Source organism: Plectropomus leopardus, chromosome 19 (assembly GCF_008729295.1).
Source record: "Plectropomus leopardus isolate mb chromosome 19, YSFRI_Pleo_2.0, whole genome shotgun sequence".
Classification (NCBI taxonomy): domain Eukaryota; kingdom Metazoa; phylum Chordata; class Actinopteri; order Perciformes; family Serranidae; genus Plectropomus; species Plectropomus leopardus.
This window is the reverse complement of record NC_056481.1, coordinates 16,573,419-16,598,078: the sequence shown is the minus strand read 5'-3', so window position 1 is coordinate 16,598,078 and position 24,660 is coordinate 16,573,419. Positions and strand designations below refer to the sequence as shown.

The 24,660-nt window shown below is 43.0% G+C and overlaps 1 protein-coding gene across 3 annotated transcripts in view; it reads right to left on the bottom strand.

Moving 5' to 3' along the window:
- Positions 1-24,150, bottom strand: part of ntn2 (netrin 2) — a 57,650-nt gene extending 33,500 nt beyond the window's left edge. The window contains exons 1-2 of one of the 3 annotated variants that reach the window (XM_042507845.1): positions 23,796-24,150; positions 5,899-7,153 (exon numbers count right to left, since the gene is read on the bottom strand). In XM_042507845.1, coding sequence (XP_042363779.1) covers positions 5,899-6,949 — 1,051 coding nt within the window. In that variant the 5' untranslated portion in view covers positions 6,950-7,153; positions 23,796-24,150. Of the gene's footprint in view, positions 1-5,898; positions 7,154-20,938; positions 21,151-21,534; positions 21,616-23,795 lie in introns of those variants that run through there. The other 2 variants (XM_042507846.1, XM_042507844.1) reach the window with 2 other exon arrangements.
- Positions 24,151-24,660: the final 510 nt, after the last annotated feature.

The window sequence follows — 24,660 nt, the reverse complement described above, 5'->3', positions numbered from 1 at the left end:
GGGGGGCCATGGCCACCCTGGCCCCACCTTGGGGGCGCCGCTGGTTCAATGTGGAAATTCAATGCAATCCAGCGAGGTTAACTTTGTTCTAACTGAGACCAAACTACATTGTGTTGCAAGAACAAAAGCACACAAATCTTGCTCCACTCCATGCCACGATTGAGAAACTAAAGAAATGAAGGGTTGTTCATGTTGTCCAAGTCATGCAAACTCACATGGTTTCATGTGCGGTGTGCTTAAGGATGAGGTCATTTCTAAATGGCCGGGCCTAAAAAGTGTCTTGACGAATCTGCTCTAAGACTGGAACATGGGCCTGACCCCAGCTTGCCCCTCGCTATGTGGAATGGGGGGAAAATGGTGTGAAAGGATGTAGGGCTATTTTGAAATTCTAATCAGCATCAAAAAAACATCTGCCCCATGTCAGTGAAGGAGAGAGAACGAGAGAGAGAGAGAGAAATAAAAAAATAGAGTTTGTGCTTCTGTGGTCTTAAGAGTTTCCACAGGTCTGTACAGATCTGAGGGCTTATTCTGAGCGCTGTTCCTGAGCATGTGTTCCTGGCTGGCTTCTTCCTCTGACACACACATTCGCACACATACACACCTCTGCTGGATCCACACTACTCTCTCTGAGAAACCCATCTGTCAAATCCCCCCCTAATTCCAGCTAACAGTTTCCAAAAAAGAGGACGAGCCCACCAAAAAAACCACAAGCCCCCACAAAAGGTTTGAGCGAGGCTTGTGACGAGGCTTCACAATCTGTCTGTTCTGCTTCTCCGCTGTAAAATTCACATTTTAATGCAGCCGCTCATTCATTAGCGTGGCAGACATGATCTAATAATATCTATTATGTAACACGTAATAACTTTTTTAGCGGTAATAACTAATCTGTGGGAATTCCCCTCAGGTGATGACATGGACTGATGTATAATGAGACAGTATATTAGGCATGGGTGGGGGTTAACGCACATTGATACTGTATACCCCCGTGAAATTCCAGGAAGGTATGAAAAAAATAGATATCGCCTCAACCTACAGTGAATATTTATTTGCTTGACTGATTTCATTTCAAAGAAAAATCCCAAAACAGAATAGCATATCATTCATATATACATACATATATACACACACACACAACACACACATATATATATGTATATATATATATATATATATATATATATATATACATATATCTATCCCACTGGATTGTCAAAAGCTACTATTACGATTATTCAACACCACATCCAGACACTGCAGCAGAGCAGGAACACCCAGCTCTGCTACCAACCGCAGCTCACCTGCATTTCTGGCAAATCTGCCCAAATGGCAATTCGAAACAGCCTTCTAATTCCCACGGATGTTCAAAACCAACATTCACGACATGACCTCTGTATTTCATGCTATGAATGCACACCAGTGTGCCTGGCGCAACACTGGGAGCAGACCTGGCTTGGCTGTTGGTCCATTAGGGATGGATGGTGTCTGGCCACAGAGCAGTACTCTGGACTTCCTGCAGCCCAAAACGAGGGGAGAGAAAGGGGCTGGAGAATAGAGCAGCTTGGTTCCGCGGCGGAGCAGGGCCAAGATGGCTGCAGCCAAGAGCAGCAAGCTCCTACACCACCATAAATTATCATCTACTCGGGATGTCACAATGTCATTGACTCCATAAGAGGCCTCTCCGTCTTATACAGTGACTTTGGCAGATTCTATTACGGCCTGATATACCATCTCCCATTTTTAAGTCAACATAAAGTATTTACATTACGGCATCGACCATGCCAGCAGAAAAGCCAATACTCCATCATGACCAGTAACCAAATAGCTCTTATCCATCTGTTTCCTCATTCTGTCCTGTGGCTCAAACTGCAGGGCAGATAAATCACAGCTTTTTCCATCATGTCTCCTTCAATACAAACAGACATGCTCCTTTACGAGGCTGCCCTCTCTGACTACCAGAGCGGGGATTTGTAAACCCGTGTCTTGAGGCAGGATTCATAGTGAGGGAGGCGGCAGATGGGGCATTTGTGTGTGTGTATGGCTTGTGTCTGGAGACAGTATGTGAGCTTGCCAAAAGCACAGACAGTAATCTTGGTGCGGTGCATGTCAAACGTTTAGTAAGACTGACGAACAATCAAACCAGCCTGTTAGAGACAATGTTCTTGTCATGCAGGGGAAAGATATAAGACTGATATGAAAGAGAGCAAAACCTTTCAAGCCGTCCAAACAATAATGTTTAAAGTGGTGAAATTGGCACGCCAAGCACATCATTTCTCAATGACTGCAGTGTGAGACAACTATTGATTTGGCTCTACATCTGGCCACTCTGAATTCCCCATTACCCACAAACCATCTCCCTGTCAGCTTAACCTTGTCACCACACTGAAAAGGATCATGACCTCAGCCTGGCCCTGTCAGACCCTACTACCAACCCAAACACCCACAGGGCCTCAAAAAGGTTCTAGTGACTCCTAAGGGCCTCCTAGGCTGTGCAACCTGCCATTCTCACACACTCGCCCAGGCTAAATACCTCCACCTCGCTGTCACAGTGGCTCGCACAGAGCAGAGAAATCAACAAGAGGCGGATCCATTTTAAGAATGGGTTTTAATATACACAAGAGAGGCCTTTTTAAAGGCTCTCCTGCTACTTTGAGGAGATGTTGGAACCAGTTCCACCGGAATAAGCTGTAAAGAGGCTTTTGGAACATGCAGTCGGGGACATCTGGGACTAACTTTTTTGGCGTGTCCGGATGTGTGATCAGGTATAGCGTGCGACTCGCAATAGCTTTAACTGCCCTGTATCAACACTGGGATTAGGTCATCAGAGTTGGCCGGTGTGGCCAGGCTGTTTAGTCCAGGAATCATGGATGGAGGTGACATATCAATCCCGCTGAGAAGAGCTCTACGGGAAGCGGGTGTAACATTTCGGAAACGGCTACGGGACATTTGAAAGAGGGCGTGAGCAAAAAAGTATGAGTGAGAACACACTGAGGGATTTACAGGATATTGTTGTGGAAGGGGCTAAGGTGCGTAATGTATGTGACTGTATCTGAGTGCTAAGTAAGTGAGGGTATCAAGGTTGGATGAAGCAAAAGTAAGGTTGTGCTGGTGTGGGATTTTTCAGAGAGCACAGTGAGGGAACACTGGCCTCGATGGTCGCTCGAATGCTAAAATGGCCACACTCCTCTGGCTCTGTCACTCTCTGCCCCCTTTAAACAGATCTGGCACAGTTCGATGCTAAATATGATCTCAGGCCAGCTCACCGGGCAATTATAACATGTTAGAAAAATATACACTGTTTTTCAATGCTCTGCTCCTGTTTTTTTTTCTCTCTCCGGGTGTAATTTTATTTCATTATGGGGAGAGGTTAAAACGGGGACAGTGGTTTCTAATATGGTTTTATTTTCCTAGGCCAACAAATTTTTATGACAAGCAAAATTGACCTGAATTAAGTTCCACCTATGTCTATTTATACTAACAGAGAAACGCTGTTAAAATGACCACCAAAGAAACACATTAAAGAGTGCATTCCTGTTGAAAACTCATGGATAACATGGTGGGTGTCTAAAATCTTTCTACAGCCATGAAATTAATACATGCGCTAAATATCACATAAAAGCCTAATCCAATACAAAGGTAAACCATTTACATTAACAAAAATTGCCACAGAAATTGACATAATTTTACTTGGCCAGCTTTCAGAGCACGTCTGAATGACTTTTACGGAGCATGTCTTGAGGTAAAGGCAAACACTGCCAAATAACATTCTTGGATGACTTAGCTGTAGCGGTGTGCCAATGACTCGAGCTGTTGTCATCCACTGTTTAGACTTGCTTGTGAAAAAAGAGGGTTTTTTTCATAGACAAGTCCAGAAAACCTGATTTTGTTAAGAGTAGGCCTGTTTCCCTTTGGAGGAACAGTAAATAGAAAGGGCTGATGGGAAATGAGCCTCGTGTTTTGGGAGACGTTGCCAAAGTTGCAAGCTCAACCGCTACAGTATGTGCTACCAGAAGTCCTCACCTGTACAAATACAAACCCATCCGGTGTGCTCTGGCAACACTCTTAATTACCCGTGTGACAGTCAAACACAGGTCATCATAGTTAAATCTGTCCGTTTCTGATTCCTTCTCGCTTGCCTGGTGTATAAATTTAATTTGTTGGCCTGATTTTACATTGCTGTCATATCCTGAGAGTGGGTGGTGAAACGGTCATGACCGTATCCAGTGAAGAAATAAACAACCTGTATTTCCAAAAGTTTTTCATACACTCCTTCAACCCTGCAGCCAATCCTCTGTCCGAATCCCATTTGCTCATTAGGAATCCGGAGATGTACTGAGGAGATATAGGGCAATAAAACCTCTCTGATTCAAAGGGAGAGGAAAGGAACAGAGCAAGGAGGAGAGCTAAAGAAAGAGCAGGAGTTAACATTTGCATGCTCTCTTGTTAAAAGGGATAGTTCAGATTTTTGGGGGTTGTTTGAGGTACTTATCCATAGTCAGTGTATTACATATAGTAGATGGCTGTCAGCACACCCCCAATGTAATGATGTGGACGGGGTCAGCAACAAATCACATTTCAGCTACCCAAAAGAGACCCACCTATAAAAAAAAATCTATATCAGTTCAAGTGTAGATTATATTCAAAATATTTTCACCGCTTTACCTTAAGCTTAAACAGTGACTTCCAATGGGGAACTGAAGCTGTTATATTGCTTTCTTCAATGCCAGACCTCATTGAGAAAAATAGTGATTTACCTTTGTTGAACATTGGAACTGTTGGTGCCTCGATCAGTTGTTTTGTCTGTGTTATTGTGTGCCTTGGCATTTGAAAGGGTTAGTTTGGATTCATCAAAGTCACACAATAATCCAAACTAATAAAAGTATTTTACTGATGTAAAGAGAGTCCTCACATAAAAGTATGACGTCTCTGCAGTAGAAAGATGCAAATACTTACAACTGATGCTTCATGACAAGAGAAAAAATAAAGAAAGGATGCCAAAACCTACAGCTACCAGAATGTGTTAGGCCTTACCAGATGCTCCCGCTGGTGGGTGATGTAGTGTGAACTGGTCCAAGTGAAACAATGGTGGCCAGCGATTTTGTATGACAGTTAAATTTCTGAAAAAATTTCAGGTGAGAAGTATAGAATGTTGGTTTATATTTGATCAGCACTGCTTATTTTTACTGTTTGATTTGCGGACCTCTGTTTTCACTATGCTGGAAGCAGTGTGGTGAGCCAGCAACTCCCGTGTTCAGCAAGCCAAAAATGACTGTTTGTCTCAATGGAGTCTGCATGGTGGCTTTGATGACAGCATAGATGGGGAACTAAAGCCATTCACCGCTTCCCTGTTTGAAATGCGTATATGACAGAAAGGTACAGCAGTGATGAATTCTCATTAAAGCATACACTTTAACTGTGGAACTTTTTTTTCTAGATGGGAGATTTTAGGCGGCAAAAATACATTTTGGAGCTGCCCCATCAAAGCAGTGCATTGCTTAGCTTTCGTGGCAGTAATTCTGATGCTTCTCCAAACTGGTATTGTGCTGACCATCATCTACTATAAACACTAAGTACTTAGTATAACCCCACTTAAAAAAATCCAAAGTATCCCTATCCAGTGTACTGATTTAGTTTTCTAGTGAATTAAACTCCTAAAGAACATTTGTACAGTTATCTACAAGAATGAACTGTATTCATCTCCTCTGTTCTTATTCTTATTCTTTTTTACAACCAGTATAAGACATAAAACCATCATGCTGGGTCTCCTCTCTGTTATGTTAAATCTAAATTCACAGAAATAGGCTGTATTGTTTGCAGGCAAAGAGACATCAAGTTTCCCAGCAGACTAACTTAAACATATTAAAAGCAAATAAAGAATGACAGATAGAGGGAAAAACTTACGCAGACACTCGTTGGCCTCGCGGGCGTTGGCCCTCTGCCACGGCCGGTCATAGTGAAAGGGCTTGCAGCGGTCACATTCGGGTCCCTCGGTGTTGTGCTTGCAATCACACACCAGTTTGCCTTCCTTGTCTTTCAGACAGCGTGAGCCGTGTCCATTGCATTTACACCTCCCGCCCACCTGGAAGTCTCCCACTGCGTAGAAATAAGTTGGCAGTGCGGATGTCACCGCCATAGGGTCATCGTCCCTCCCTCCGCTGTTGCTTCCAGCCCCCAGTCCCAGCTCTCGGGGCAGCTGCGGCCGGCTGAAGACCACTCGGATGTCGGTTACAGTCACCCAGTCCTGAAGGACAGGGCTGTTGTCAAAGTCTTTGCCTGAGGGCCGTCCGTCCAGAGTGCTGAAAGCGATGAGTCCTCCAGACAGCGGGTAGAGGTCAGTGTGGCCATCTGTGCATAGAGCTTCCTGTTCGTTCTGCTTGGTGATGGTTGCTTTGTTGGGTCGGTTGTACATACGCCGGCACTGTGAGGAGTAGAACTGGTAGGGCATCCAGGTCTTGCCATAGTCCATGCTCTTATATATGGCCAGGGACTCAGGTCGTGGTGAACAGAACTGCAGGCTGACGTAGGTGATCTCAAACTTTTTACCCAGTGAAAGGGTGAGAGTCACGTTGTGCGGCGAGGTGTTCAGATTCTCTGACTGCCAGCAGGTGAGGTTGTGGGCTGAATTGAGGTCAGTGAGGTAGGACGCAGGGTGCGCACGCCGAGGGTCAGCTGCATCGCAGATTTGGCATGTGCGCACAGAAGGCCGATCGTCGCCCCGCTCCACCACGCTGCAGGAGCGGGACGGTGGCCGGCCACAGACGCTGGACACCATCACCTCCTTGCCGAAGGCTGCATTAATAAACTCAGGGATGCAGCGGCGGGCTGCGCCTGTGTCGTCGTAGCAAGGGTCTGGAGGGGTCTGCTGCCCTGCGAAGGGGTTGGTGGCACTGTGAGTGGAGGCTGAGCATGCCAGGAGGCACAGGCCCAGCAGGCACCCCCAGGGTTCCCTCATCCTGCTCAGAGGGCCTGTGAGAGAGTGTGTGTCTGCGTTTATGCACGGATGACTGTTCTTGTGTGTACCCAAAAGTCTGTGAGTATAAATGTAAATGTGTCGTTGTGCAGATGTGTCTGTGTGTGCGACTGTCCCCTATGTGTGTGATGGAAGGAGAGTGTCTGAGCTCAGTGACCCCTCACTTCAGGCTGACCAGAGCCCTTCCTGTAAGAGAGAGAAACAAACACAAAAGGTCAGTGTCAGACATATTTTTACCATAATAGGATATAAAAAGAAAGTGACGCTGATCTCATTCTATAAAATCATCTTCAAATTATATTTGCCCTTATAAAGGAAATGAAATAGTATTTTTTTTGTACTGCACAACTACAAGTGAATGTTTTCATTGACTAAAAGCCTGTCAGAGGATAAGACAGTTAGACGGGGGGCCCCAAGAGAAACGATGTGACCATTTAAAGAGAGACATTAGTGGCTGCAAGTGACTGCATCCTGAATTTTAATGCCGGCCTCTCATTCAGCACTTCCATTGAGGTCAAAACTGGCCAAGCCTTCTGGTCATGCTTGAGCAGCATGGCAGAAGTCACCCTATAATCCGTGGTGATGCTGCAGAGCAGTGGACCGTGTGTGACCCTGGTCAGCTTTAAGAGTGAAAAAAGGAAACTATTTTATATATGAGGCTCAACTTTTGAGCTGATTTTTTTTTCTGGGAATTTAACAGGAAATCAACCGTTGCAACACTATTGTCACACATTGCTGACCCTAGAGAGGACGGCATTATGTTCATTCGCTGAACCAGAAAATTCACCAAAAGTGATAGCTATTTGAGGATTATACTCCGCTTCACAAGAAGCTATGAGACTCTATTCAAGTCGTTCAAAATCTCTAGGTCAATATAGGTACCTGGATGACATCATACGCTCACAGCTAGACGAGGGGCCTCTCGATCCCAAAGAGAGAAAAATTGAGCAGAGGGGCAGAGAAAAAGCCTTGGGGCGAAGAAAAAGACAGAGAAAGAGATGTATATAGCCCATGGCTTTTCCTTCCCTAATCCCCTTTTTACTTCCCTGGGTGTCAAATCCAGAAGAGGCCCATTTTTAAAACAGACAGCTGAGGGGTTAAGAAGGCACCCCAACCCTCTTTGCGAGGTATTTATTAAATTACAATGAATCACACCCACCTCCTCCTTACCCTCACTCTCCCTCTTATACTACAGCATCCCTCTTCATCTCAGTAGAACAAAAGGCCGCCTCTGTATCCACTTCAGTCAAGCAGAGGAAGGCAGACAGACGGATTTAAGGGGAGTCGGAAAAACAAAAGTTTTGTTCTTTTCTTATGTGAAGGGTCCAAAGCTAGCAACCCGCAGAAAAAAGGGCCCAGTGGCCTGGTAAATAGGGCCACTCTTCTGTGCTCAAGTGCTTAAACTCGAGCCATTTGGCCTCTTCTCAAGAGCAGATTGGGTGTTAAAGAAAAAGAGTGTGAAGGAATTAGGAAGACAGTGAAGAAGAAAATTTCATAAAGTAAAACTGCTTATGTCCATCCTAACTGAAACTGCACAACATTTAAAATGTCCTGCCTGCTTCATTTTGAACTTGGGATAAAGCAGAGGTGGAAGAAGTATTTAGATCATTAACTTAAAAAAAGTACACACCCCACCTTGAGAAAATACTCTGTTACAAGTAAAAGTCCTGCTTTGAAAACAGTGCTTAAGCAAAAGTAATTAAGTATAATCAGGAAAATGCTTAAAGTATTAAAAATGAAAAAACCAAATGCAGAAAAATCTTAAACACACACACACACACACACACACACACAAATTAAGATGATTAAAAAAATAAAAAAAGACTTTAGTGTTCATCAAAATAGCTAGCAATTAGTCGATGGATTGATTAATGAATTAATTATTGCAGCTGTACTTCAATCTACTCTTTGGTAAATTAATTAATAACAAAACCTATTTTATAAACTCTTATAATTTTTATGGAAAAATCTCAATCTGTAAATTAACTAAAGCTGTCAGATAAATGTAGTGAAATAAAATATATAATATTTCCCTCTAAAATATGGTGGAGTAGAAGTATAAATCGGAAGTAGTAGAAGTAAATGTAACTAAATGCATTTACTTAAGTATGAATTTGAAGTACAGTATTTGAGTAAATGTATTTAGTTACATTCCACCACTGGGGTAAAAGTGATAAGTATATTGTGATGAGTATATTTCAATACTCCAAAAAAATTTGAAGACCTGTGCATGAACACGTTAAAAAAAATCCTGTGCTGTTACAATATTCAACATAGTGAAAAATGGATTGCAGGGAATGGGCCTGCTCACAAATGATCGGAGAAAAAGTGGGCCTTGCCAGCACGGATAAGGACATTGATCAATGACATGTGTCTGAGGACGATGAGGTTAAAGTGGGCACGCAGGCGGGAGTTCATCAGCCGAGGCACTCCATCAAAAGGCTGGCCGCGGTAAAGCTGGCGGGGCCCCGACACCCACTGGGGAGGGCATGGAGAGGCGGCTGATAGAATTAGCAACTCATTAGCATCCAGGCCCTGCTTCCATCAGCAGCATCCAAGAAAAGAGACAGTGGGGAGGCTTGGGGAGGGAAGGAGGGGGAAGGAGGGGAAGACATTATGACAGGTGAGGGGGAAAAAAAAGATGGAGAGAGGGGATTAATGTTTGATGGGCATGTTTTGAGGGAGTGAGAGGAAGTTAGAAAATTTAAAAAACCAGGCAGGACTCAACAGTGGCTAAAAAAAAAGACAAACAGGAACAAGGAAAGAAGAGTTTCAGTAGATAAGAAGGACACACAAGGGGGAGAGAAACAGCGAGGGGCACGACAGTGATAAAGCAGAAATGACTCGAGGGAAGGGGCGAGTCAGGACAGATATGAATGGAAGCCATAGGAGAGAGAGGGAAAGTGACAGAGATGGAGGGAGGGAGTCGAGTGAAGGACATAAAAAATGAGCGAGATGGAAGGAGAAACACAGAGCGGAGACAGATTAAGGTGGAGGACTGCATTGGTCTGTGTCTGAACTTTGGATGACTAAATATGGTGCGGTCCGCAGCGTTGCCGGGCCTGCTGGGAGATTCTTCCAGGGTCTGGTGCTGTCAGGCGCGTCTGGCAGATGAGCGTGTAGGTTAAACAGAGAGAGAACAGTGACACGGCTGTTTAATTCCACTCTGTGAGCGCTCTGAAATAGATGCTAGCCTCGCACCAAGTGTTAACACTTTTTCCAGCAACACTGTGCTCTGGTAAAAAGCTGGTCTTTATTAAAAAAAAACTTATATTATATTGCTATAAAAACTGCAAAAACGTGAGCCAGTTCCACAAAATCTTTAAGCTCTGCCAGGATGTCAGCTCAGTGGTGTAGCTGGCTGACCTTTGAAATATTAAAGAATCTGTTTCAGCAAGAAAATTCTTTGCTTTTAGCATTGAAAGTGTGTTTAACAAGCCACAATTTCCCCTCAGTGGGGGCAGACATTGTCTTTCATTAAATGTGGTTGAAGTAGCAGCAGCTGCAGGCCCATGTCTCTGTCTTTCTGAAGAAGACAATGAATACCATACAGCTGCTGGCTGCAGCTTCATGTTTAGCATACACACATGAGACTGGTATCAATCTTCGCATCTAACTCTAAGCACGAAAGTAAAATAAAGGTATTTCCCTATCGTCAAACTCTAACAACTTTAATGCATCTATTAAAAGATGTAGCAGTCAATCTAGATGTCCACTTTCAGTCTTAGTTTTAATTTTTGTATTGTCTGATTACATATTGTGACTTTTAAAGATAAGTGTCTACCTCCAGTAGTGAGGATTGTATACTGCAACTGGCTAAAACTTAACTGCCATATGCCAAGCACCAGTTCCCAGTTAGAATTCCTTTAGTGTTAATTGTTCAGGAGGTTTTACTGGGAGCCACATTACCTGCAGAGATCTCTCTCTGCAAAACAAATGGACAAGACTAAAACCAGTAAAACCACTAAGAAAAGCAAATCAGTATTTCTCTTCAACTTTCTGCAGATGGGCTGCTGACCCAGAACCTGCTAACGTGTGCTCACCTCTTTTTCTCTGATAACTTAAAATGCATACATTTAGAAAGTTTCTACCAGGAGTTAATTATCTGCAGAGTTCTCTTCCTCCAAAGAAATAAATAGACCCAGTGGTTAATTGAGTAAAAACACTGAATTAAACAGTTTCATGTTAAAAATCAGTGTTTTTCCAATAGAGTTTGGCTCATCTTGGAGGGGCTGCTTACTACAGTTGCTGATACGATAACTCAAAAGGCCTTATGTAGAGCCAGTGTTTGATTTGTCCATTCTGGGCAACTGTAAAAGCATGGCAACAATGGTGGACTTCATAGATGAGGACCTGCTCTCTAAACCGCTTACTCCAAGATAATGAAAACACAACAATTCTTATTTTCAGGTGATTATACACTAATGAAAATATACTTATTATATTCCATTTTTGCCAATATATCCCCCTAAATCCTACACACTGGACATTAAAAGTAGCACACAAATCTACCAAAATATGGTATGTTAAAAGACAAACTGTTCCTGTAGCAGCTAAGATATTTCAAATTGAATGGCTGCTTGGAAGTTCAGTGACAAATACAAACAGCACCCATCGCTGCTAAATTCCTCTGTGGATTAATGGCAAAGGAAATGTACTTGTGCCGACGTGCTGAATCCGCAGTGGCTAAGCAACTGCAGTGTTAAATAATTTGCCCATTAGTAGTACAGGCACAGTGTGTGAATAGATGAAAAAATATGTGGCTTTTAGCGTGGGGGCCCCCTGCATAAGAAGTTGTGCCTCGCCACAAAGACGACTCAGGCCATTTGGTGATTGGAACATATTCAATGGTTTTAATCAAACAGCGACAGCCGAATTAGAGTTAGATGATGGAGGGCAAAGGGAGGGGAAATTAGATTAAATTTGCCCTCCTTTAGCGGTGGGTGAGTAATAAAGCAAGTGACCGAGAGAGGCAGAAAAACAGGAACAGGAAGATGACAGGGTGGTCTGGTGGTTTTCGGCAACGTTTTTTCAGCTTCTCCCTGTCACCGGGAGATCATCCCATGTTGAGTTGTCTCTCTTTCAAGCGTGGGTGCCTCTGTCAGAGTTCACAGATTAGGAAAACAGAAGTCGCTGAGAGGCTTTATTTGGCTTGGGTGTGGAGGTAAGGAGGGGAGGGGGGGGGCAGCCGTGGGAGGTGAGGATAGGAGAGGGACAGCTGAGCCACTTTGTATCCCATGTGGGAGCCTTTCACACTGCTCTAGGGAGTTGGCGTGGTGGCCCCACTAAGACTGAGAGTGAATGGAGGTCTACAGGGTCGCTCTCTCGGATGACAGCAAGCTGGGGCCCAGACTGGTGCCCTGCTGTCCCTCCAGCCTGCTGTACAGTAATCCCTGGTGGGGTTATTAGTGGCTGCCCAGAACCATGGAGGACTTTTTAATAGGCTAACAACAGGACCACCGCCATTCTCATTATCATTATGGAAAGATGAATATAAAAGAACAGTAAGAGCAGTTAGAAAATCCAAATCCCCCTGTATGCTGACTGTACAGTTTGAGGTTGTTGTTCACATCATAAGCTAAAATAAAATTTCAGCTCATATCTGTCTTATTCAGAAATCACATCAAGGATTATTTTCATTATCGATTAATCAGGAGACCTTTAAAAAAATCTTTTCCCTCCAGATGACCATTTTTTGTCAATTTTTCCCTGAATAAAATGACTTAAAGCTACAGTAAAGACGCGTTTCCACTACATGGTACCGGCTCTACTCTACTCTACTCTACTCTACTCTACTCTACTTGCTTTTTTTGGTTTTCCATTAGGAAAAAGTACCTGATACCACCTTTTTTGGTACCTGCTCTCCTGGGGTTCCAAAAAAAGCCGACGGGTACTATGAGGTGCTAAAAGGTGACGTGGAAACACTGCAGACCACTGATTGGTCAGAAAGAATCATCACTGCATCATTGCATCATCAATACAAGGCACGCACGAAGTACCCTGAACAGCGCAAACCCATGCCATTTTTAAACAGCTAAGCTATTGCAGCGTCCGCAGTTTTGTATAATTTTTGTTTTCTTTCCAAAAATGGTAACCAGAGAGATCACCCCCGTGGTCGCTCGAGGAGGTGCAAACTTTCCTCACTTTGCTGGCCAACGAACGTATCCAGCAAGTACGAGTCTGTGCGTATGTGTGTTTCGTGTTGTCTGTATCAAGATTCTGTAAGTCTTGCTGTTGGGCAGTGCTCCTTATTTGCCTCAACCATTCACAAACTTAGGAGAAATAGGCAATGAAAACAGAATATTGATTCGTATTTGATCAGAACTGCTTGGCCACTGTTCTTAAGCAGTGACTGACATGACTGACAGCTACTCTCTTGTGATTGGCTGAAGTCTTTCATCACAAACTTTGTTTTCTAAAGCCTCAAAACAGAGCTGCGCCGAGATGCGGAAGTCTAGATTTCTCTAAAAACACTTGAATTACAATATGCTCAAAGTTTACTATGGGATATTGGGCTTTATAATGAAAAAATTAAATTGCCTACTCAAGCTCTGAAGAATAAAGCGATTATAAAAAGTTTTGAGGTTTCATTTTTCAAGTGACTAATCATTTAATTGAATATTTTTGTCAGCACCTATCACAGCCTTCCATCTGTATCCTTGCACACACACACTCACACACTAATTTAATAGGTAAATAAACCTGTCCAGATGAATCAACATGACTGACTGACCTCAGGTGACAGAGGTCAGATATTAGTGGGCTGAATTCCACTTCATGATGGCCATCTCTGCTGCGGTGACGACGATCCTGCTGTTTGTGTAAGCGTGCATGTGTGTGTGTTTTTGGAGGTGGGGGGTGGGGGGGGTGTTGGGGGTTTAGGGTGCTCGGAGTTCCTCGCTGGCATTCATTAGGGATTGAGGAGGAGAGAAGGAGGAGCAGGGAGGGCCGAGGGCAGGAGGGGGTCAACTCTCACAGCTGAGAGCGTCATTAGCCAGGGGATTACTGACAAATTTTTAAAGTCTGCTCAGAGGCTCTGTGTGAGTGTCTCTGGAAGGTTTCATCTGGAAAATGTCCATATTTCTTTTCTGTTTGCTTTAGTCTTATTCCAACCTTCAAAACTGTTCGCTCTCACCTTAAACTGCTGCACCTGAACTAGTTGCTATCTGTTCCTAATAATCTGGTAATACATCTCAGGCTTTCAAGGGCTTCTGAGGCTAATCACAAAGCAGGAGGATCCAATCATAAAACATATAAGTGAAATAATCCCCGGCCTTTCCATCTCTGCATCTGGCAGGGAGAGACACGGCATGGAGAAAGGCAGAACGCCCAGCAGAGGAATGCAGCAGCTTCTGTGGCCCAGCCCACACGGCTGGCCCCGAGTCCGACAGCGGTTCTTTAAATCAATAGAACCTGATCCAGAACCGAACAGGAGGAGAGAAGACAGACAGCGCGAGGTGGAATACGAGGTCAGGCTAATTCTCACAGATTCACAGGCAGGAAGCTGTGCTAAGCTACCCCTCTCTGTATTTATTCGCGTATACACTTTAGTACAAAAGCAAGAGGAAAAATTGCTGACACAACAAGTTGTGTATTTTTCTGTTAATGAAGTGTTCTGTGAGGTCAGTGTTTTTGGTGAGAAAATGGGAGGCATAGAGAGGGGAAAGGACATGAGCAGGCAGAAAGGTTTGGGCAACACTGACTCAGATTCAGGGTTTAAGCTGAGTTAATTTGTGCAAGGCAAACAGATATCTAGAATAACAAGAGCTCTTTGTTCCATTTTCACACAGATTTTGTTTCCCAACACATACAGTTAAGAGTAACTTGTTTATTTTCAGCGATAAAATGTCTAGAGAAAAATTAAAATTTGATGCTAACAATTCAACTTTGAAGTGACTTGAACCTCAAATGGTATCTCAAAGATCAGATTGTATTTTTTTCTATTTTTTAACACAAATACTTGGCAAAATTAAATGAGACAAATAGGGTTTTGAACTAGCAATGGATATGTTTGCATGCACAGTATGTCGCTATTATTTCAAAAATGATAATTTTCCGAATATGATACAGGTCATGTAAACAGCATATTCACTGGATATTCCAAATTACGCCTTTTTCCAAATGCAGCATTTTCCAATTAAGACATGTGGAACATGCTGGCATTATTTGGGGTTTAACATCATTTTTGGACCTGTACACAACACATTCGAAATGTACATCTCATCTCATCATTTGATTAACACGGCCTCTGGCCTGTCTCCAGTCCACTATGTTCAATGTCATGGATACATTATACACAAACCAATAGTTTGCAAGGCTGTGGTAGACATGCATGTCCAAAAGAAAAAGCTGACATTTCTGGTCGGAAGGAGAAACACACCTACTCTTAAACATTGTGGACAAACTGGATATCAACAACTTTTTGGATATGCACAAAAATCGCAAACATCTTGGTACAAGCAACAGCTGTTCTACTTTTCCATATGTTGATGTGATAACATATTAGGGCTCATCAATCAGCTACATATGAGCAGGGATATTATTGGAACATTCATTTTTATTAGTCATGTGAACAGTTAAGCAGAATTATTGTCTTTTTCAGAATAAGAGCAAAAAACAGAATTAGGGGAGTCAGCTTAACGCATTAATCATAAGGTTCATACATAACATATTATTTTGTTTTTAATCGTGTTTATCACTGACCAACATTCCTGTCTCTAAGAGGCTGTACTGGGCTGACTTTTAGGCTACAGTAATGATGCTGGTATCATATGAAAAAATAATATTTTGAAAGCCCTCAACAGAATATTTTGTGCATGTCAGCGTAGTGAACGAGCACCCAACAATCCACTTGATTTGGATCATGTCTGAGGCTTATTAATAAAACTGGGGTGTCACAAAAATTGCAGGAAGCCATCTTGTGCTACAACACAGTGGCATCCTTGCTAAAAATCAAAGCAGAGGTTTAAAAATGAGTTCCAGCAGGGCTTCATTCCCAAATAAATAGTCAAATAATAAAATATAGCTGTGAACTTGACAGTCAGGGAGGAAAACGGTGTACTCTGTCTGGAATTTTTAAGTGTCAGAGCGATGGACTTGGGAGTGAAGGGACAAGAGTTCAAAAATGTACAGCCTCCTACTGTATGTCAAACTGTGATCCGCTTTCAAATACAAAAAATATTTCCTCTCCATGTGCTGTCAAGATGCGCAGACTAAAGGATGACACAGATTCCTCCCCAGTGCTTGTCACTGGATGAAGGCCATGCAGCAAGGTTACAGAGATGATAGAGACAAAAAATGCTGAGAGGCTAAAGTGTGCCATTTGAGAGTGAGTGGGTGGACTGAGGGCTCCTTGATTTAACATTTCCCATGGACCTGAGCATAACCCTGACCGCAGCTTTGCAGCAGTGTGGTTGGACGGTGGCGGCCGGGGAGAGGCAGGTGAGGTGTTCCTGGATATGAGAGGAAGTAGCTCGTTTAGAGGGATGGAAGGATTTAAGGAGAGGAGAGGTGAGCACTCCTTCAAAGCCCTTTGAAGGCTGGCTGCGGTAGGCAGAGCCGCGGTTTTCCCAAAAAAGCCCCCCTAACAGGAAAACAGTCTCTTTTTTTTTCCATTGCACAAGAGCAACCTCTACCCCACAGCCGAAAGCAAGGACCCGCTTTGAACTCGCAGGGGGAAGAAAACCACAAATCATTTTATTAAGTGCTTGGAATACTCGCACAGTTGCGTACGTTACACTTAAACACACACGTTGTTGACGGACAAACACATGCTCTTCGCTAGTTTTTATATGTGCCCTCGCTCACACAGGAAGACACACTGCAAAGGATGCCAAAGCTTGTGACTCATCAGAAAACTCCCTTTCCCCTCTTCGCTTGTTCCTCTCCTCCCTATCTACACCTCCGCTCACTCTGTCTATATGGCAATGTTAGCACACACAGGGGGACCTTTGGCCAAAGCTCAGAGGTCAGCATTCTCCCAATGAAAAGGGGAAAGTACCTAAATGTCTGTCTTTTGGCTTGACTGATGTTAACACGACAAATCCTCCAAGTTAAACAACAAATAAGTCATTTATCCATGCCCTCTCAAATGACACACGAGCGTTTTCTGACCTGATGGCCCTATTGGCACACCATTTGTCTGTGCCATCCATTTTATGATGTGACAATGATATAACAACATAACAATATGAAGTCCCCAAGAAGTCAAGGTGGGTATTTCTTTTCTAATCTTCTTTTGTGTTTCCTCTCACACTTTAAAATCTGAGAAGGTGATTTCATTTTTTTTCTAAATCTAGGAAAACGCTTACCTTGAAAAATGTAAGTAAATATAACTATTAGTCTTAATTTATATTTACTTTATACAAAAGTGCTACTTAACATTTAGTTATTTTACTTGATCTTGATCTGTTGCAACTTAAAAATTAAGTTTATTTGAATAAATCTTATTTAGAAAGGTCATCAAACCAAGTTTACTGAGTTATATATCTGTATTCTGCTGGCTACAAACTAGTCAGTCATATTTGCATTTTCTTAAACATGTTAACAAAACACAACTCACAGATTCCCTAAGGTCATCCTTGTCAAAATCCTCTCGGTCATGATCAAATTAAGTCAGACTAAGTTGGTTTACTGGAGTTGCTAATGCTTAGAAAGAACAAGGTAATTCCACTTGTCATTTTTAAGTTGCAACAACTTCACAAAATTAAGTAAATACAGCTAAATTTTGAGTGAACTTAACAATCCTCATGAGCCATAGGAATAATTTAAGTTTTGGCACAGTTCAGTTATACTGCCAGCTTAAGGAAATATTTTGCAGAAACTACAGACACTATATCATGCATCTATTGCTCATTACTCATTTCAAAGGCTCAGCTCCAACAGTATACAGCCACTGGCAGCAGCTGCTCTGTCTGGCTGTAAGTTAGTGGGCGAAGCTGTGGCTGCGGATATAGTTTTAGCTCAGACTACAGTTGCATTTGTGGTTGAATCTATGATGCTACAGATATGGTTATGGTTATGATCTTCAACCCGCATGGGATTTGAACCCACAGTGCCTCTATCGGATATGACAGATGTGTTACCAAACACACCGCAGGAATACAGTAGCTTCAAAACAACGCTCAGCCAGCACAACCATGTCAATTTACTACACACATACAACCTCTACAAGTGTTACGCCCATTATAAACTAATGTGCCACAAGATGCACAGCCAGCTACAGCCACAATCACAACCGACAGCAATAGCCAGAGCTTTATCATCTCATTACGATAGTCTTGTGCCTTATAGTGCCTTTCTTGCACCCATTGAAGGTGGAAACACCTCTATAAGGTCACCTCAGTTCCTCTGTTGCTTCCCTGATAATTACTACGGCTGCTGGAGGTCTTCAACACTTAAGTGTGTACATTTGCAATTTTGGGAAACTTGCTGAAACAGCTGTCATTCTTCTTTGGAGGACTCTGTTAACAGGTACACATGCTACAAGTAGCAAAAGAGCTGGTCCAACTTTATGGCAGCAGTCTGCTATTTTAACAATGTGTTGCTTTGCCCTCTACGCTCACATGCTGAAAAACTGTTGATGAGTTGAACAGAAGTAAACCAGAGGCTGACACAGATGGTTTTCATAGCACTTGGAGAGCCAAAAATGCATCACACCAATTGTCACTTCAACTGTCCACAAACTTTCTGCCTGCTCTTTAGAGTAAATCCACCATCAGCTCATAACATCAGAGAATTCAGGAGTTTGCCATCAAAACAGTAGACGTCTATAGTGTGCCTACAGGTCAGATAAGAACACTGATAGCTACTGAATGGGCGCAGACACACTTGCGGACCTCACTAACACATATCTGTCTGCATCTGGAGGAAATGTGTGGCTGACACATGCAGGCCTGGCAGGGTGCAAGGAGTGGCAGGATGAAGCATTTGTGCCTGGATCCTCTTCACTCAGTGTGAGACATCTTGAGCGTCACGCTGACGAATGGAGGTATTTTAACAGGAAACGTAAGAGCGCATACACACCAAATTTGTCACTCAAAGACAAAACACACAGGACACTTAAGTCAGTAAGACAGTATTCTCACCTCTAAAGTGGAGACAATGAATCTGTGTGTAATGTGAGGACTTAATCACACAACATCCATCTCCAGGTCTAAATGTAAATTCATATCTGGGATCCAGGTGGGAAAGACCATTAAATTTACTATGTGAAATTCCACTTGGAGTCACATCACAATATTAAACTGCCATTCAAGGAAACTGTAGTTTGTTATATTCGCAGAGGAATCAGGTGCCAGAGTCTGATATGGTAGCAGAAAAGGAAGGACTGGCAGAAAAAGAGATTACTTTGCCCCATTAAAGTGTTGAAGCCAAAAGAGAAAAATATACTGGATGTGTTGACTTTACTCGCACAGGTGGACGCAGCCAAGAGTTCTGAGGGATCCTGCTTTTCAAAAGCAGAAGAAAACGATTATGTTACTGCAGCTTTCTCCATCTCAATTCATCCGCTTTTCTCTGGGGTTCATAAATACCACATACACACATACACACACTTCCAGGAGTGAATGAAATCTGCACTATGTTGCTTTGGATTAGAGTCCACATCATGTGCCCTTAGCTGCTCCTGGCTCTACCTCTCTCACTCTGTTATTGATGGAAGCATGGTGTGATGCAATTAAATAATGATGATTAATTTGCAAAAACAAGGAAGTGCAGGCCAGATGAACAGCGCCTCACTTTACCACACGCGTCAAACATTTCCCCTGGTTTACACACTTTTACATTCTCCCTGACCTCAGTGAACAGCGAGGATTCAGAGGCCTTCTCCTCTTTGTGGGACTGATTCCAGTCATTTGCGGTGAGAGTGAGAAGTAGGTCAAGTGGCTGACACTGTTTCAGTGTGCAATAGGGGCATACTTTAAGGCTATTGAAGCAGTTAAGATAAGCAATCTGGATGGGACTCTCGCTTTCACTGGCAGGCTTGTTGCTGCTTGTGAGCGGAGAGTGGATGAGCACGAGAGCTCGTCGCTATTGTGTTCTATCACACTTTGACCACAGTGGGCTTTGTGGGCCTAGGTTTGGGGGAACATATGAAACAGGGGTTTTGGGGAGTCCTCTGCTTAAAAAAAAATTTGAGCATCAAACACTTAATTTCCTGCATGCTGGTAAATGTGTGCCTTTTCTGCCTAAATTCATGGTGTATGACAAATGCACATATTCTAGATATTGAAGGGGATGATTCCTCTGCGTCCCCCCTGAAATACACACCTAAGGGTAAAATAAATCAAGCTTATCATCACTTTAATCATCTAAGAACCACAGAGAAGACAACTTAAAGCTACCTGACTTGTTCTTCTTCCTTACATTTGTTGCTGTATAGATTCTTCAATGCTGCAAAATCATGTTTTTTTTCACACTACTGTTTTTCAGGTGGCGGCGTTAAAACGAAAAGGGAAAATATTAGAAGTGACAAACGCATTGGGAGACTTGGCCAGAGCAGTGTCGAGGAAGACGGGAACCGAGAAGCGCGCTGCTTGCTTTGGCATCCGCGCTTGGCTCTGATTCCGAGTCACTATTAAAGCTCACTGGCTCCGTATACTCCACCTCTTGTACCTCGTATTAAATCCTCGGCGCGAGCTGTTTTTCTCGCTTTTTTTGCTGCGACCCACGGGCTAGCTGTAAACCGAGGAGGCTGACACCTGTCTGCGGTGTCCGCCGCTCTGATCCCGCGCGCCCCGCTGATTCAGCGACCCAAAACACCTACTTATACAGTGACGCGACCTCAGCCTATAATAAAGTAATGACAGTCATTGCCTTCATTTAAAACAAATGGCAGGTAATAGACAGCCCGTCAAAGCAAGCGCAGTGAGTCACTCACCACTTTTCTAAGAGAATAAGCGGTGCGTAAAATTGAAATCAGCTCTAAGGCTGGAGATGCACAGAAACAGAGCGCGCAAATGATAAACTTACCCCGGTGTTACTGTCTTTTAATGTAAAGGTACGTCCTCCTGAAATCCACGCCAATTAGCCTTCAGGTTCTCTTCTGTCAGAAATGGTCCTTTCCAAACGCAAAAGTGTCTCCTGATTTTCACAATCGCTTCGTTAAAATATTAAAAAGACAAGAGAAACGCGTGCAACATAGTCAAAAGTAGGGAGGACACCGAGAGGAGGAGGACTTCTGCATCCGCGCCCGAAGCTCAAACCAACTGAAAAGCGTCCAGTACATCCATAGGTTGTAAAGCGAGCCCGGGGTAGGCTACTCCCCATTAAAATCAAACCCAGATTTCCCCAACCATGTATGAGAGAGAGAAAGAGAGAGAGAGGGGGGGGGGACTAAATATTCCAAAACCCCTCTGTGTTCTGTTTTCTTAGCTCAAGTTTTTATTTTACCTGCGATTTACTAAAGCGTGTAATTTCCATGTGTAGTCAAAATAACGCGCAAACGAACACAGACACTTGACAAAAAACGACAACTTTGCGTCAAGATTTGTTTTTTCCCCTCAAACAACACAACTGGTCTCACTTTTACAACACATACCGCCGCCGCTTTACGGACTCATTCTCACCGTGCTGCCTGCTCTAAATGCCCCATGGCTCGCTGTGTTCACAGGCAGCCATATGGAGGTCGTAATGAGAACACAACGCTGAACCTGTTGAGAAAGCGGAGGGACCTAGCGGGGCTCCAGGGCGCGCACAAACAAGAGGCAGATGCAGAGTGTTCTAATTTATTAATCCTAATAATAGTCCCAGCACGTGTTGGATTTAGTAGCCTGTCAAGGAAGTGAAATGATGATGGTTTTATTAATATGTAATAACAAAAGTAGCATCAAATTAAACATGTGATAGTATTGGCTCGTGGTTGCATCATGAGAATGTTATTGTGCGTAGAGAGAGCGTAGACGTTCTTTTTGGCACAGAAAATGTGGCCCTGCGCCCTCGGCCATGACAGAAGCACATTAACTCATTAACTGCATTCGTATGGCTTTATACCCCGTGTGTGTGTGTGTGTGTGTAGGTTAAGGACTAACAGCTAAATGGTGTTTGTCATGATGACTGCAATTTTATACAGGGTATTAGGGGAGAGTGTGCGTAAAGGCGCACTGGAGAGGTAATTTCTGACGTAAAACAGCTTTTTTTCATCGAAGTCAATAGTAATTCATAACATCAATATTGACATCTATCTATCTTTTGTTTTAGGTATGAATATATATTAATTTGTTTGGCATGTCACAACTTTTAAATTGTCTCATCCAATCCCGTCTGAGTACTACAATTTATTCTTATGTAAAAGCGTATAGTGCTGTGCAAAAGTCTTAGGCCACCATGATCTGTGATTGCCTTGCTGATGCAAAAAATGTAATGTAAAATGTAAGAGACTACTGAGAAATAAATATGCATGATTATTAAAATCTTGCTAAAATAAAGTTTAAGATGGCCTAAGAATTTTGCACAGTATTGTACATGTTTCATTTGTAAAACTAGTCCAGTAGAGGCACAAGGACAGACACAATCCGCTTTGTAATTCCCGTTAATTTATAGGGAACAACCCGCGCGCTGCTCTATGTGCTATAGTGCAGGTGCAGGCAGCCCTCGAGCATCACGACCGGCTCCGCTGTAAGCTGATCAACATTCCTCCTGTATTTACTGTACCATCCTCTGGGGGGAACAGCCCGGCTCGACTCGACCCGGCTCGGCCCGGGACCGAGCTGTGCTTTGGTGCCTTTATTCCAGTAATTCATCTCCAAACAAAGCTCGTTTAAATATGTATTCAAACCGGATCATTTGGGATAAAACGCATTAACCACAATCCTGATTGTGTGTGCGCACTTGCGTGTGCGTGACCCCTATGAGAACACACCTGCAGCCAGTACTAATTAACGGTGTCAGTGAGGCAATGAGGCAGGGGGGAAAAAAGACAATTAATGGGTTCAAACACAAAATGGAAAAGTGGTGCCAGGTTCATCAAAAATAAGCTAAAATTAATTCAATTTAATCGGGATAAATGACACGTGAGCGAGCGCGAGGCCATGAGTTATTGCGCAGTGTGTGAAAGAGTTACAGCATTTATTTTGCTCGTGAAAACTTTACACGTTTTCTTCCAGGAAACTTCCAGTGTGCGCACATTTATCTGCCATCGCTCTGTATTTATTGTTATTACTCCTTTTGCTCCTCTGGCCTCCTGTACTTTATCCTCCTATTTATCTAAACCTAAATTCTAAACCCAGTTCTTCATTGGAAATGCTTCTCTTCTTCTAGGCGATTTTGTCACGTGAATCAGACCCTAAAATAACTTTCCATCAGACACGGGAGTCTAATTTAGTTTTATAATGAATCTTTATTATTCTCTTCTAATTAGTTTTTTTTTTCAGTGTTCCCTGGTCTATATTTGTATTCGTCTTTTTCTGTGAACTTTATGAAATTCGTTTAGTGTGGGAATGACGCACACTTGTATCATTTGCTTTACTGTGTTTTCAATTTAAAATGCTTGGGACATTTGGGAAAGTAGGCCAGTAAATAGATAAATTGGAATAATCACAGCGGGCTTTCAGTGATTTGGACCAATTTGGAACTGAAAAAAAATCTTTGGTTCAGTAACAAAACAACAGACTGAAACATTACATTGTCAGCTCAGCTCATCTGTTTCCATCACACACTACTCATACACAGTGACAAGTCCTCGCACTGTCCCATATAGGGCCAATTTTGACGCATTTCTTAAATAAAGAAGCCCCGCCAGCCACGCACCAATCTAGTTAGATTATCTCCAATTACACATGGGAGAGATTAGACTGTGTTAAAAGACAGAATGAAAGAAAGCAACACTTACAACAGGCAACACTTGCTGTCAGATGGGATTCAAGCGGGGAGCTCTCCTCGGTCCTTTAGAGTTGCTGCACTTGGATCACTCTGCTGATTTTTGTCTGCAAACAAGCCTCAGTGGTCTGTCTTTTCAAAGCCCCGGGGCTCTCAAACGCTGGGTTCCCTGCGGCGGACACCCTGGAGAAAATGTCAGCCTCCGGCTTTTTCCTCGCTTCATTTTTTGGCACCCCTGCTGTTGGGCGCCCCTGCTGTTGGGCGCAAGGAGAGAAGTTTACCTTGTCCAGGGGGGAAACCCCCTACCTGGTTTACAGTGGGAGGAGGTCTCCCTCTTGTGGCTGAGCTCTGACATGTTTCTGACCAGAGATCCACCCAAACATTTCAGTACATTTTACATTCTGTTAGCCCAAAAGTATCTGCGTTCTTGTCCTCTTAAAATGTAATGGCCTCTTCATAAGAGATGATTACTCAACGCCGTTTAGATTCCACGCCTCAGTGTGTTTGAGCTCTGTCAATGCAGACAGTTAGACTTGTAGGCACAGGTGTTACTAATAAAAGTAATGATGGTCCGTTCCATTTAGTTGCTCCGGTAATCTTTGCAAGTGAGCCAGTACACACACTAGAGTGCTGGCGCTTCAAACACTTAAATGGCATGCAGTCATCATCAGCTTAATTAGCTACACCTGTTTCTGACCAGTTTGCTTTGAGAAAGCTCCATAGCTTTGTAATGTAATGCAATGTAATAAAATAAAACGGTTTTTTCTTCTTCTTTTTTTCAGTCATATTCTTAGCTTTGAGAAAGGTCTGTGGCTTGTAATTTTTTTTTAAAAAGAAAAAGAAAGTAAAATAAATAAATAAATAAAAATAAAATGATG